Below are 14,426 nucleotides of genomic sequence, written 5' to 3' on the forward strand. Positions count from 1 at the left end.
TGATACACTGTACAAGCACTCAAGTGATTATGGACTCTGGATAACAATAAACTCATTCCTCAAAGATTTAAAAATCAAAGCATCAGACAAAATGTAAGTTTTTATGAGATTTCACATTTTGAAATACATAACTCTTGTAGCACAAACACTGTATTTACAAGTTTTTTTTTTACAAAATATGTGTGCCATTTTGAAAGAATACTGTTGAGATCATGATCTAAAATACCTGTTAGAGTTCAAAAAGGACTTACGGAATCTGGTCTCCAGAAATCCACCATATAATGATATAAATAAAATAGAGCTGAACATCAGGGCTTACTCATACATAAAAATACTAGTTCTCTATCCCAGTGGTCAGCAAACAATGGCCTGTGGGCCAAATTCAGCTGGTGGCCTGTTTTTGTACAGCTGCAAGCTAAACACGGTTTTGACATTTTTAAAGGTTAAAAAAAAATAAAACACCTAAACAATAAAGAAGAATATGCAACAGAGATACATATGGCCTGCAAATATTTACTATGTGTACAGAAAGTTTGCTGACCCCTGCATTATATGAAACCAGCTGAAAGAGATAGCTACTAGAATTATGCTGAGTATTAAAAAAGACACCACTGTAATGTGCCAGTACCATCAGCATTACTCATTTCTAAAATGAGGCACTTCTGTTTGAATATGTACATTTCCAAAACATAATTACATCTGAAAGGTAGCTCTGCTACTTAACTCTAGCCCTTTGTAATTAGGCCTCCACATGAAATCACATTCTTAGGGGCTGAAGTAAACAAGCACAAAGTACTTCAGATGTCAGTCATTGATCTCCTCAGTAGTTGACCACTTACAGTCTTAAATGTTAATAAAATCCATAATTTAGGTATTTCCAGTAGGAGGTGGTATTGTTGCATTATTTAAATAACATCTATAAAAATGTGTTTAGATATCCCAATTCATTATTTTCGGAAGCAAGGGTAACTAGTTAACTTAGTAGCTACTTATTTTAAAAATAGGAAATGGGAAAAACAAAAACAAAAAAACCCAAAAATGTAAAACCACAGCAAAAGGCTTTGGAATGCAAAGACTGGGTTCTCTTAGCAATGGCTCCCAAGCTAGCCAAGGCTTCTCATGTGAAAGTTAATTGGCAATGGTTGCTATGGGAACTTAGCAGCTGTCTCTTGTCAGTGAGCCTTTTCAGTAAAAGAATGATGGGTCCAGGAGCAAATGCCTTAAAAGTAAAACCAGTCCAGAGCTGCTCAGCACACAAGTTTTCCACGTCTTGTTTAAACAATTACTGGTCAGTAGGCTATATTCACACCACAAAACAAGTATTGTACTGGATGCTTTTCCTTCTTCAGGCCAAGCTGGCTGATGTCACGAAGACATCTCTGTGATGCCGAGTTTTAAAATGCTCAGTGAATGCTGAGGTAGATGATTTTCAAATGAAGATCTTCTATACCCTGATTCGATCGAGACTAGCTTCTTTCTGTATCCTCCTTCTCGGAAATACCTTCCGCTTTAGTGCAATTAACTAGATAATAAAGACAGAAAATAAATTTTCTCCATGTCGACACATGTTAAATTCTGATAGTCATTAATCATTTCCAGTCTTCTACATAAAAAAAAAAAAAAAAGCAAACAAGTCTCCATCATTCCTCCCCAAAATAAAACCAACTACTACTTTTGTTATAGAGTCAATATGCCTAGATATGTGCCCACAAAATATTTAAACCCACAAGGATTAAAATTATTTTGGCCCAGCTCCACTATTTAAAAGACCTATAACCACAAATTTTTACATAGTGATTACCAAGCATATTTATTTTCAAGATACCTGTTTGTCAAGTCTTTCTAGAAACCTGTGTAGCTTATTAAAACACTGCCTCTCGATCTGAAAATGACTAAATATGTCAATTTTTTTAAAACCCTGTATTAAAATCCTATCACTTTCCCCTTAAACATAGCAATATCATTTGAAAATATAGGTAATACCTAATTTGTGAAATGGGTTTTAACACAAAACGCTACTTTGTAAATTATTGGCTTAGAACTTGGATAAATACTTCTCATAGAAACCATTTATCCGGGGTGCCTGGGTGGCTCAGTTGGTTGAGCGACCAACTTCGGCTCAGGTCATGATCTCAGGTTTGTGAGTTCGAGCCCTGCGTCGGGCTCTGTGCTGACAGCTCAGAGCCTAGAGCCTGCTTCGGATTCTGTGTCTCCCTCTCTCTCTGCCCCTCCCCCACTCATGCTCTGTCTCAGAAATAAACATTTAAAAAAATTAAAAAAAAAAATTTATTCAACGTTTATTTATTTTTGGGACAGAGAGAGACAGAGCATGAACGGGGGAGGGGCAGAGAGAGAGGGAGACACAGAATCGGAAACAGGCTCCAGGCTCTGAGCCATCAGCCCAGAGCCCGACGCGGGGCTCGAACTCACGGACCGCGAGATCGTGACCTGGCTGAAGTCGGACGTTTAACCGACTGCGCCACCCAGGCGCCCCATCCATGATACATCTGAAATAAAAAACCTGACCCCCATCATAACAAAGCGTCAGTGAGAAAAACAAATGTGTTCTTTATGGTTTCAATTTGGGATCATACTGTCTACCCCTCCATCTCAAGGTAGAAGCAGGGCTTTGCCCAAGCACAGGCCACCACGGTTTGAGTGATGAGCTAGCTGGGACTGTGGGGCAGAGGAAGCAGCAGCACTGGCTGGTTTGTTGGGGAGTGTGGTAGAGGTTAAGGAATTTGCTTCAAGTAGGTAAAGAGCAAGGAGACAAGAGAGGATTTATTCTTCCCTTTTCTAGTTCCCTGTTCTCTGCTGGCCAGATGAAAGACTGGCCCTCTTGTTCCTTCCCACTGCCATGAGCTGTTCCTTTGAGCTGAGATGCCTCTCCTTCCCCATCACAGGCAGCACACAGCTGACTCATACGTTCCTCATTGGACCTCTGTTCTAAAGCAGGAACAATTTTTTTTTAAAGATTTTTTTCTAAGATTTTTACCCGCCAGGAATAATGGCAACAAATATCAAGAACAAGATTTACTGGGATGCAGGTGAAGATTAAATAGCAATCCTGTTCAACTGCCCAATCTCCATTTCCTCATTTCCTTCCATTTGCAGCAGAAGGCCCATGCACTGCTTATTCTAAGGTTCTCAATACTTCAGCCTCTTCCTCCTTCTCAGTTTATGTAAACTCAGTGCAAGTTTCCCATAAGTGACAGCTAGAAAATCTCCACTCAACAGTCACCTCAAATGAAGGCTGAGGCGAGGTTTGCATGCCCCAGTAAGTCAGGTCAGCCCAGACACTGTTCCCTTTCTTCTTCAGCCCTTTCTGTTTAGAGCATTGCATGCCTACACCAAATAAGGATTCTTTGATCCCTTTCTTTTTACCTCACAAACCTCTCTTATACTCCTGAAGGAGTTGTGTGCATGCCTGCATGGAGAGAACTCCCAGCAATTCAAAGGAAATGTAATTGAGAGAAACACAAGCACAATGGGCACTGTCCACAGAACACTGGGAGACCTGAAGATAAGACACTGTGGTGGTCACCTTTTAGAAAGGTTATAAGAAAAAAAATTGGAAACCCATACAAAATCAGTATCAGATGAGGATTCTAGGTGGTTTTTTGGTTAGAAATACTTAGAGACTTTTTGTTTTAGCTTGATGTCTACAAGTTAATCTACTGAATTCCAGGTAAAAAAGAATACTCGTAGTGTATCCAGAAGGTAAATGAATAAAAAGCTATTATGTTTGTTGCCTGAATATTTTGAAATATGTTTGACATATCGACACCTGAGTTATATGCCAAAAGAAATTAAAATTTTCTTGTTGTAAATTAATGTCACTTACTAAAAGAATCAAATATTCACATATTAAAAAAGTTTGATCTCCACATAAAGTATGTAACACTTACCTGTTCAGCAAAAAATGAGAATACAGTAAACATAATCAATGTTGCTAGTACACAATGAGTCCAAAACTTCAATTTGTCTCGATATGCTCTCCTATTCAGAGAGAGAGAAAAAACAAATATGTTTGTCTTACAGTCTTTGGTTTCTGTGCACAGTTTCACTGTATTAGTTATATGCTAGTTTACCAAAAAGTCTTGAAACACAAAATCACTGGAGGCAATTTGAAAATGTTAATACAATGTATGTTTCCAACACGAGTTCAGATTTTTCATTATGTCATGGTAAACATTATATCTGAATTGTAAAAGTTATCCAGGCAGAAAAGAGGCCTTCAAAAGAAAATTACTTCTAGCATTTAGAATTTAAACAAAAGCACACTTTCATTTACTTTTATTTATTCATTCATATCCATTTCTTCATAGTCACTCAGTCAATACTTCCTGTGGATACAGACGGATGAACAAGACGAAGTCCATGCTCTAAAGTGTTTACCGACCTGGGGAGTCACTGACCTGCAGATGAACAGCCATCACACAAGATGGACCCAAAAATGTATTATCAAAAGCAAAGTCTTGGGGCGCCTGGGTGGCGCAGTCGGTTAAGCGTCCGACTTCAGCCAGGTCACGATCTCGCGGTCTGTGAGTTCGAGCCCCGCGTCAGGCCCTGGGCTGATGGCTCGGAGCCTGGAGCCTGTTTCCGATTCTGTGTCTCCCTCTCTCTCTGCCCCTCCCCCGTTCATGCTGTGTCTCTCTCTGTCCCAAAAATAAATAAAACGTTGAAAAAAAAAAAATTTAAAAAAAAAAAAAAAAAGCAAAGTCTTGGGGAAAACAGCATAATGAAGAAAGCACCTCAGGGATGGTGACATTTCATTCAAGCCTTGAAGCAGAGAGGGAACGCATTTAGCTGAGTAAGGCTGTGAGCATCAGCAGAGTCAGATTAGCAAGCTGAGTCCTGCAGAATGAAGGAAGTCAGGCCTAGGGGGCATCAGGGAGAGAGCTAAGCCACGGCAAGGCAGATGGGCATAAACTGCAGGTGTTCTGGAAAACCATGCAATGGGGTTTGGACATAATACTCTAGTGGGAAAGCATATGAAATGGCAGGTGTGTGTCTGTGTGTGTGAGAGAGAGAGACAATCGGGGTGAAAAAGGTGGCCATCTGAAGGATGCATGGCAGGTGACCAGAGGTAACCAGCCAGGCAGTCACATTAGTCTGGGTATGAAAACCTAGTGAAGGGCAGTGAGAATGAAAGAAGCAACAGAAGAGACAATCTGAGAGTAGAAGCAACTGGACTTGGAAATAGGATATTGGGGATAGAGGCAGTAAAGCACAGTTTCCTCATCTGTAATTTGGAAATAATTTATTATGAAGATTAAACATATGCTTTTAACATAGGCTTGTAAGATATATTAATGACTACCAAATTTAGGCCTCTGCACTGAGTTCAGAACCTCATTTACAGTTTGGCAGTGGATGTCTCTACTTCAAGTCCCGTATTGATAATGGTACGTCTGTTTTTCCTCCTGTATTTCCTATGTCTCTTAATAGGATCACAACCAATGCAATCAGTTAATGTCTACAGTGTCATTCAGAATCAATATGTAATTTAAAGAGCCAAGAAACCACAGACTGTAACACAACTAAAAAATTGTCCCAGCAACCAGAGAACCTTAAAAGAGCTGGAGGTTTCCTCAGTCACTCACATCCACCAAGCACCTACCATGTGCTAGAGAGGCACTGTGGACTCAAAAAGAGTAAGACACCATCTCTGCTCCTGAAGTGGGCTCACAGTTTACCAGGAGAGACAAGTGCACCCTATAGACTGCTGTACAGTGCAGAAAGTGCTGTACCCAAGGAACAAGAAGAAAGCCTATCAGGAAACCAGAGAAAGGTAATAGGGGACACAGGAGCATGATGTCATGAAAGGAAAGAGAAAAAGTAAAGTTTCTAGAAGGTAGGGTGGTGTTGGTGCTCAGCAGTGAGAGATGATCCAGAAGTGGAGCAGGATGAGGAAAATGAAGCCCCCAGATCAGGGAATTGAAAAAAGGTCCTACACCTGATTTATCTCATTTGTATAGCACAGAAATCAAAGTCCTCTCACTACTCTTAAGCCCACTCCTTTCTCACTCAATTAGGCCCTTGAAGATAAATTAAGTCACAAACTGGATTTGGGGAAACCATCCAGAAATCTTTTTCCTTTGAGCTAAAGGAAAATAAAATGAGGAGAAACCATTCCTAGAAGACAAGACCCACAATTTAGTAATAACTTCTCATTTCAAAAATAAAAATATATAAATATTAGCAATCTACATGCTGTCTCACTTTCCCAACTCCAAGACACCAAAGCATTCTAGTTGCCAAGATTGCTAATTTTCTCTCTACAATCTGTCCCAATTCTGTCTACTGCTTTCTCCTTATTTCCTGAACTGTGTGTCCTTGCTTCACACCTTGACTGACTGTTTCATAACTACTAAAATGCTTAGTACTTGTATCCCTGCCTCCAGTTTCTAGACAATACTGTCTCACTCCAAACAACTTCCTCACCAGTCCAACCCCATACTATTAGTTATCTTTCCAAATCATGAAGTCTGATCACTACAAACATCTAAAAAAATTTCTCTGGGGAGCCCCATTCTCTAAAGAAAAAAAGCCTAATTCAGATACAGCCCTTCACAATCTCTCCCTTCTCTCCAAAGCACTCTATTTTACACCTCTGTGCCTTGCACATGCCATTTCTTCTACCAGGAACATGCTTTCCTACCTGGAAATGTCCTTTTCATAATTCAAAACCAGGTCCAAATGTCACCTTCCCCTAACAGAATTAGCTACTCCCTCATCCAAACTCCAGTAGCACTGAACCATGCCACAGCACTTGGTATCACAACTGTTTGCCTGCAGCCTGTCTCCCTGAAGGGACTGTGAATGCCTCATAGCCTGGTACCATACTCCTTTCGTCTATGTATTCCTAGCCCTGCATGGGGTAAATAGTAGTAAAATAAGACATGAAGGAAACATTTATAAAATTGCTTTGGATTACAGTGGAACTGGAGGGTTGGAAATCAGGCTGGATTTACCACTTCTCAGCTACTTCACCTTGAGCAAATCACTCACCTTCTGTTACTATGTTCTCCTCCCATACAGCAGGTACTCAAGAAATAGGGTAGCTATTCTTATGGCAGAGAATGAGGCTCAGCAGATGTGCTTGGCCAGTAAGCTCATTAAAAACTTTTAAGTGTATTTTTACAAAGTAATTATAGATCAAATAATACATTAAAGAAATTTCATCTCTCTAAAACACACACACACACACACACACACACACACACACACACCATATGTGAACATGAGACCTTACCATTCCTGCAGCTCATGCATGTGGAGGAAACGGTTTCGATACTCCCTTGGCAGCTCAAACTGGGACGGTATGGGGAACATGGACTCATAGAAGTCCCTGAGAACAGCTTTCACTGTCTGGGCATCTTTATGATTGTGGTCAATGTTGTCATTCAGGCAAACAAACTTCCTAGAGATAATAGAGATCTGGGGTTATTGGTTATGGTAAGAATGATCTTGACATAATAAAACAAGAAATGTAGATTCCAAGTATATTTTAAATGAACTCGTGTTCCAAGCTGTTGCATGTACTGATATGATTCTCTGGGAGCGTAATATCCTATAAAATTTTCTTTGGATATTCCTCACCTATAAAACAAAGAAGAGTTAGGGAAGATAATCTTAAAAGTGCCTTCTGGCTGTTGGGAGTAAATTAATTTAATGATTTCTGTTTAGCATGTCCCCAGTTACGTGTTTAATAAATGTAGTTTACTGACTAGAGCATTTTTGTTGGCAGCCAGGGGAAAAACTGTTAAGCACCTAAAAGCAAGTTCTCTAAACTGCCACAGTTATAGTACTAAGAACAGTGACATAGATATGGTACCTTATAGCTATAGATTCTGTGAGTTTGATGACTTCTTAATATATCTCCAACGAACCTATAAGATACTACTGTTCTAGCAAAAAGCACATGACAGATGCTTCCCTACTTGTTTCAAGTTCCCTTCAAGGCAAAGTCACCCACTGAAACAGTAGTCAGGGATAATGCCAGTTTTGAAGTACTTGTGCATTTTAAAATAAAAAAAAGAAGTAACAACAAAAATACCCCCACCAAATTTTAATAAAGCTCTCAGATTCAACTACCAGTTTATAGGAAAAACAGAGACCTAGGAACATGTTAAAGAACTGAGACACACACACACACACACAAAAAGAACTGAGACACAATCAGAGAAATCCTAAGTAAGGAAAAATAACAGAATATATAAGTGGATTTCTTCGTATACACACAAAAAATTATATGGCTAAGAGAGGCTGAGGGAAAACCTGTAGATTTAAATGCAGTGAATTTACTTGATACCACTTCAAATCAATAAACTTAAAAAACATAAATGCTTAGAAAAGACAACTGGAGAAATGTGTGCACTGACCAGATAGTTTATCATATTAAGGAATAAATAATGATATTCTGGTTATTTTTAAAGAGTCGTTATAATTTAGAGAAATATATATGTATAAATCTGGAGATAAAATGATACAGTGTCTGAGATTTACATAAAAACAATCAGGAAGTGGTAGTAAAGGAATGTGTTTAGATGAAAGAACAACCATAAATCACTTCTTATTGAAGATGAGTGATGGGTGAAAGTTCATTATCCTATCTACTCTCTAAATTTGAGGACTGCTGGGGCGCCTGGGTGGCGCAGTCGGTTAAACATCCGACTTCAGCAAGGTCACGATCTCGCGGTCCGTGAGTTCGAGCCCCGTGTCGGGCTCTGGGCTGATGGCTCGGAGCCTGGAGCCTGTTTCCGATTCTGTGTCTCCCTCTCTCTCTGCACCTCCCCCATTTATGCTCTGTCTCTCTCTGTCCCAAAAATAAATAAACGTTGAAAAAAAAAAATTAAAAAAAAAATAATATAAATAAATTTGAGGACTGCTTTAAACTAAAGGAGTACTAAAAAGGCAGGTTAACAAAATAACAATGCATGAGCCTTGATTTAATTATATCCTGCATTTAAAAAAAAATAGCTAGGGGCGCCTGGGTGGCGCAGTCGGTTAAGCGTCCGACTTCAGCCAGGTCACGATCTCGCCGTCCGTGAGTTCGAGCCCCGCGTCAGGCTCTGGGCTGATGGCTCAGAGCCTGGAGCCTGTTTCCGATTCTGTGTCTCCCTCTCTCTCTGCCCATCCCCCGTTCATGCTCTGTCTCTCTCTGTACCAAAAATAAATAAACGTTGAAAAAAAAATTAAAAAAAAAAAAATAGCTATAAAGGGCATTTGGAGGCAACTAGGGAAATTTGAATATAGATGATCTATTAGGTGGTATTAGTCACTGTTATGGTTCTCAGATACATGTTAATGGTCTTTGGTATAAAGGAGAATGGTTTGAGGGTTCCTGGTGGCTCAAGAGGTTAAGTGTCTGACTCTTGTTTTCAACTCAGGCCATGATTTCAGTTTGTGAGTTTGAGCCCTGTGTCGGGCTCTGCTCTAACAGTGTGGAGCCTGCTTGGGATTCTCTCTCCCACCCCTCTTTGTCCCTACCCCACGCACGCACATGCTCCTTCTCAAAAATGTTTGAAAAATAAAAATAAAGGAGAATGGTTTGGCTTTAGAAGATATGTACTAGAATAATGAGAAGTAAAGTATATGGATGTCTGAAACTAATTTTCAGATGGTTAAAAAACCATCCGGTAACAAAAACAAAACCTGTGTGTGTGTGTGTGTGTGTGTGTGTGTGTCTGTGTATGTGTAGATAAAAAGAGATCAAGCAAATATGACAGAATGCTGACAATTTTAAAATCTGGGTTAAGTATTTATGAGATTTATTGTACTATTTTTTCTTTCAATTTTTCTGTATCTTCAAAATTTTTCAGAAAGTTGGGAAAAATGAAAAAAGAAGGCATGTGCATGAGACAAAGGGTGGGGGTGGATACAAGTAGCTAAAGCAGACCCTGCTGGGTGCCCAGCAAACACCACCCCCTTTCTTCCAAAGAGAATTTGCATTTTGTTCAGTATTTCTCTCCCCATGAGCTGATTCAAAGGGAGGCAAGCCCACTTCACCCCCGAGGCAGCTCCTGACTCTACATGAATCCCTCCTCTTCACAGTCAGTGACTGGAGTAAAAGTGGAGGGACAGCACAAAAGGGGCAGTCCCTTTCTGCCTCAGAGCATGGCTCCATCTGCAGGGCCATCTAGAATTACTGTGGCTGCCCTATCTCCCGCCTGAAGATGAAGCCAACACAAGCAGGAGGGCAGCAGAGATGAGGAGGCTGGAAGAAAAAGCCTGGATTCAGCCTAGCCCAGACTCCTTGTTAATGGTGCAAGTGTGTCCTTAAACTTTCAGTCAGAATACTGGTTTTCCACTCCTAACTTAAAAATGAGCACACATAGGGGCACCTGGGTGGCTCAGTCGGATGGGCAACGGACTCCAGCTCAGGTCATGATCTCATGGTCTGTGGGTTCGAGCCCCACATCGGGCTCTGTGTGGACAGCTCAGAACCTAGAGTCTGCTGCAGAGTCTGTGTCTCCTTCTCTCTCTTCTCCTCCCCCCTTGTGTTCTATCAAATATAAATAAACATTAAAAGAAAAATAAATGAGCACCCATAAAAGTAAAACAAAGCAAATCAAGAGTTAAAAATGGTAAGACTGTTCAAGGTCACAGGAGGTATCTGGGCCGGGGAGACACTAAACCTGGACCGCCATGTGTCTTTCTAGTTAAAATCCTGTCTCTTTAAGTACCGTGTAGGTCTATGAACTGCTCATCCAAAAACTTTCAAACTGGCACAAAGACATAAAAGTATAAGGTACAACTGAAAACTACAAATTCTCACATGGTATTGCTATAGATAACTAAATGACTGAGAGAGCACACCAACAAATGGGAGAAGCAAAAAGCAAGTATTGAAATTGGTTTTTAAAGTTATTTTTAAAACTTAGGGCAGGGCATTCCAGTCAGAGGGAACAGCAAATACAGACAGCTGCAAGCCGGGTGATTATTATGATGGCTTACTGTTTGCTTGGCTTCTGGGAAATACTTGTTATTCTGTAGGAAGTATTGTACCAAATTACTGAATATACTAAATAAGCATGAAAGGTGTTTCCATTTTTCTTAAAATTCCCATTTCCACCCCCACCCACAACCAGGAATGAGATTTTCAGAAAAAAATACCATGGCTTTAAAATGTCTAGAAATTTTATATCTTCTGATCATTTATAAATAAAATCATAATATAATGAAACTAAAGACTTACAAAAGCATTTTAAAAGACTCAGGTGAGACATACTCAATTTTCCTAGAAAAAAAGACCTTTTTTTCCTGATGAAATTTTTCCTGATGGAATGCTTCCCACTAAAGTTCAAAACTCAAAAATGCAGGTTTTAACCAATTTTTATCAAACTATCTTAGGCAAATGTTAGGGTGCCCAGGCTGGAAATTTTCAAGGCTAATATAAACCTGAACATTTATTCATCCCCAAGGAATGACTGAAGTTTACTGGATTCATTTTCACATTTATGAGAACATTTCTTTTTCCTCAGAAACTAATCTGAACTTTACTTTGAATTAAAAAGTCTAACTGCCAAAACAACTTTTCTGGAAGCACCTTTTTAGAAAGGCTACAAGAGTCCCAGCTGTCTGGCCTCACTCCCCACAATGGAGCCCACGGCTTGGCCTCACTGAATAGCTTATGTCACCAAACTCTTAGAAGTCCATGCTAGTCCCTGTGCCTGGGGGAACCCTATCTCAACTCGCAACTGCTTTCTCTAGCTCAAACTCTACTTCACCATTAGACCTTTCCATCTACTCCAAACAAAACAAGCCACTTCCTTCTCTTGAGTCCTACTGCCTTCTTTTTTTCATGTTTGTTTGCATAATTAAAGGTAATTGTTTAAAGTTGTGGGAATTCTCTATTTTCTGGTCAACTCTGCTATGAACTTAAAAAAGTACTCAAAAAAGTTTATGGGTTAAAAAAAAAAAAGTACCTGGGGTTTTTCCTTATATCATCCAACTGGCCAACCACATGAGAAACATTGGTACGAATCATTTTAAAAGCAATTTCTTCTTCTCCCATGATTTCAAACCTAATTATCAAAACATTTAAAGAGTTTAAATATTTATATGGGAATAAAAACAAAATTTCAATAAGAAAAGTAGTTTATAAAACTTTAATAGTCAACATCCTGAGAATGACTTAACCTTTTGGTATTACTAAAGAAAGCAATTTCACATAAATTTTAAAAGGCTTAAGAGATAAACTATTGTAAAATTATGAAAATACCAGACTCCTACAATTATTCTTAAACAGAGAAAATGTACGTACTACTTACCTATATTTGTTTTTGTCCTTATATGCTTTGTGGATTTTATCAGTTACTGGTTTACAGTTGGTTACTAGACTCTTAGTGACTGGTGGCTATGAGAAAATACAGACATTGCATCAGGCCAAGACCAGGGTGAGGCAAGTGAAGCACTAACCTCATTGTAAAATGTAAGGGGGGAGGAGGGAACCAAAGGCTCAGTAATAAAGACAAATATTTTAATCCAATATTTGAAAAATATCTAATTGGCATGCTACAGCCTGCAGGCTAACTGCCTGTTTTTGTAAATTTTTTTTTAATCACACATTACTATATACTATCTGTTAAAATAGTCTCATAAGTTATTGTTACAATTTTTTTTCAGAAAGAAAAATTTTTAACAAACTGTTATGAACTGGTCTACATGATACTCATAAGCTAACCTGTCATTCTTAAAGTCTAATTAGAAAATAACCTACATGTAATCAGTTACTTACAGTAATGAAGCCAACATGTTGCTAAGAGTTCACTTGAGTAATGTTAACTTATATTGCCAGTATAACTGGTACTTGTGCTCCAAGCAGTTTATTTGCATAAGCCTCAAGACTAACTTATAATCGTTAGCAGACTTTACTTAATTCTTAACATACAAAGGATATTTATTTGTTGATTCTAAATTTCATGCCAGAAAGCTGGCAAATACTGAAATGCTTTGCTAATAAAGGAAATTGTATGCATTTCAAAAGGGAACTAAAATCTCTCAATAATCTTTAATTGTGCCTGTAACAACACAAGAATAACTGCTTTCTATCTGTAAATCATATTCCTGAGAAACATGCAAATTCTGTGTAAGTGCAGGGGTTTGGTAACTGTAAAGTCTTACTAAGAACCCAAAGTTTATAAGCTTTAGAAAGAAAACTAGAGGAGGAAAGACAGACAGTGAAGGACAGATACAGAAGTACAGGTGAAGTCCTGAATGAGTGTGAACACAGGATGTGCCACCAGCAAAACTCTCTCAAGTATTTTCACTGGCTATCTTCTGCTATACTTAGTGAACAGACGTCTGGTTACAGAATATTAGCAACCAATCTCAACGTTAGTTTATCATCCACTAGGCAGGAGAAAAGCAAGATATAAACGATTCTGGATTATCTGGACTACTGTTTTCTACCAAAGATAAATACAGAGCCTGCTTCTACTGTTTAAAGTATATTTTCTGTTTTACATAAAGGAACTCATGCCACTTACCAGATTGGGATCATAGTAGGCTTCCTGAGTTGGTGGAATACTGCTTAGCTGAGTGATATTAGCAGGAAGCATTTTTGAGCAATTTATTAGCATGTGTTCCAGACCTGTTAAATCCTAACAAAGCAAAATAAAAGGATAAACCTATGTATAATACAAGTAATAACTATGATTTAAAAATAAAAATTATGAAAATGTCTCCAAAACTTCTTTAAATGCTATCTTCTGGGCACCTGGGTGGCTCAGTTGGTTAAGTGGCTGACTTTGGCTCAAGTCATGATCTCGCAGTTCATGGGCTCTGGGCTGATAGCTTGGAGCCTGGAACCTGCTTTGGATTCTGTGTCTCCCTCTCTCTCTGTGTTCCTTCCCCGTTCACGCCTGCCTGCCTCCCTCCCTCCCTCTCTCTCTCTCTCTCTCTCAAAAATAAACTTAAAATTTTTTTTAATTTAACTGCTATCTTCAAAGAGAATCTGACTAGATGATTCTTGAAATAAAAACACCCTAGAAAAAACAGAATGAGATAATACAAACACAAATATTTCATCTTCATTTAGAAGTAATACATCTTGGACTGTGAGGCTCTATTTTACACAGAATGGTCAGTGGAGTGCCCAGATAGGATGTCCTGTGATTAGATTCATTTTGGCACTCTCCATTAGCGACTCTCTCACTCCTGGGACTAGAGGATGCCGTGACACTGGGGATTGTGCAACAACCTAGGCCTGGCTGAGACATAACTCCAGTTGGCCACACCCGAAACTCCCGAATGAACTTGTCACAACAATCTTATAGGCAGGGACAGTCTGGCTCTCCTCCAGATAATACAATAGCAATGCATAAAGCCTAAAAACGTAATCTCATAAAATATGAACCTCAAATTTGGTTTAATTCTGGCACCAAAAATGGACTAGTTGTGAACAGCTTCATTACATA

The 14,426-nt window shown here is 39.0% G+C and overlaps 1 protein-coding gene across 2 annotated transcripts in view; it reads right to left on the reverse strand.

Moving 5' to 3' along the window:
* Positions 1–82: 82 nt before the first annotated feature.
* The window catches only part of GNPTAB (N-acetylglucosamine-1-phosphate transferase subunits alpha and beta), a 74,883-nt gene continuing 60,539 nt past the window's right edge, over positions 83–14,426 (reverse strand). For both annotated transcript variants that reach the window (XM_045465435.1, XM_045465436.1), the window contains 6 exons: positions 13,497–13,610; positions 12,279–12,364; positions 11,934–12,032; positions 7,259–7,426; positions 3,909–3,999; positions 83–1,522 (listed from right to left, as the gene is read on the reverse strand). In XM_045465435.1, coding sequence (XP_045321391.1) covers positions 1,445–1,522; positions 3,909–3,999; positions 7,259–7,426; positions 11,934–12,032; positions 12,279–12,364; positions 13,497–13,610 — 636 coding nt within the window. In that variant the 3' untranslated portion in view covers positions 83–1,444. The remainder of the gene's footprint in view (positions 1,523–3,908; positions 4,000–7,258; positions 7,427–11,933; positions 12,033–12,278; positions 12,365–13,496; positions 13,611–14,426) is intronic.

This window comes from Leopardus geoffroyi, chromosome B4, assembly GCF_018350155.1.
Source record: "Leopardus geoffroyi isolate Oge1 chromosome B4, O.geoffroyi_Oge1_pat1.0, whole genome shotgun sequence".
NCBI classification, from domain to species: domain Eukaryota; kingdom Metazoa; phylum Chordata; class Mammalia; order Carnivora; family Felidae; genus Leopardus; species Leopardus geoffroyi.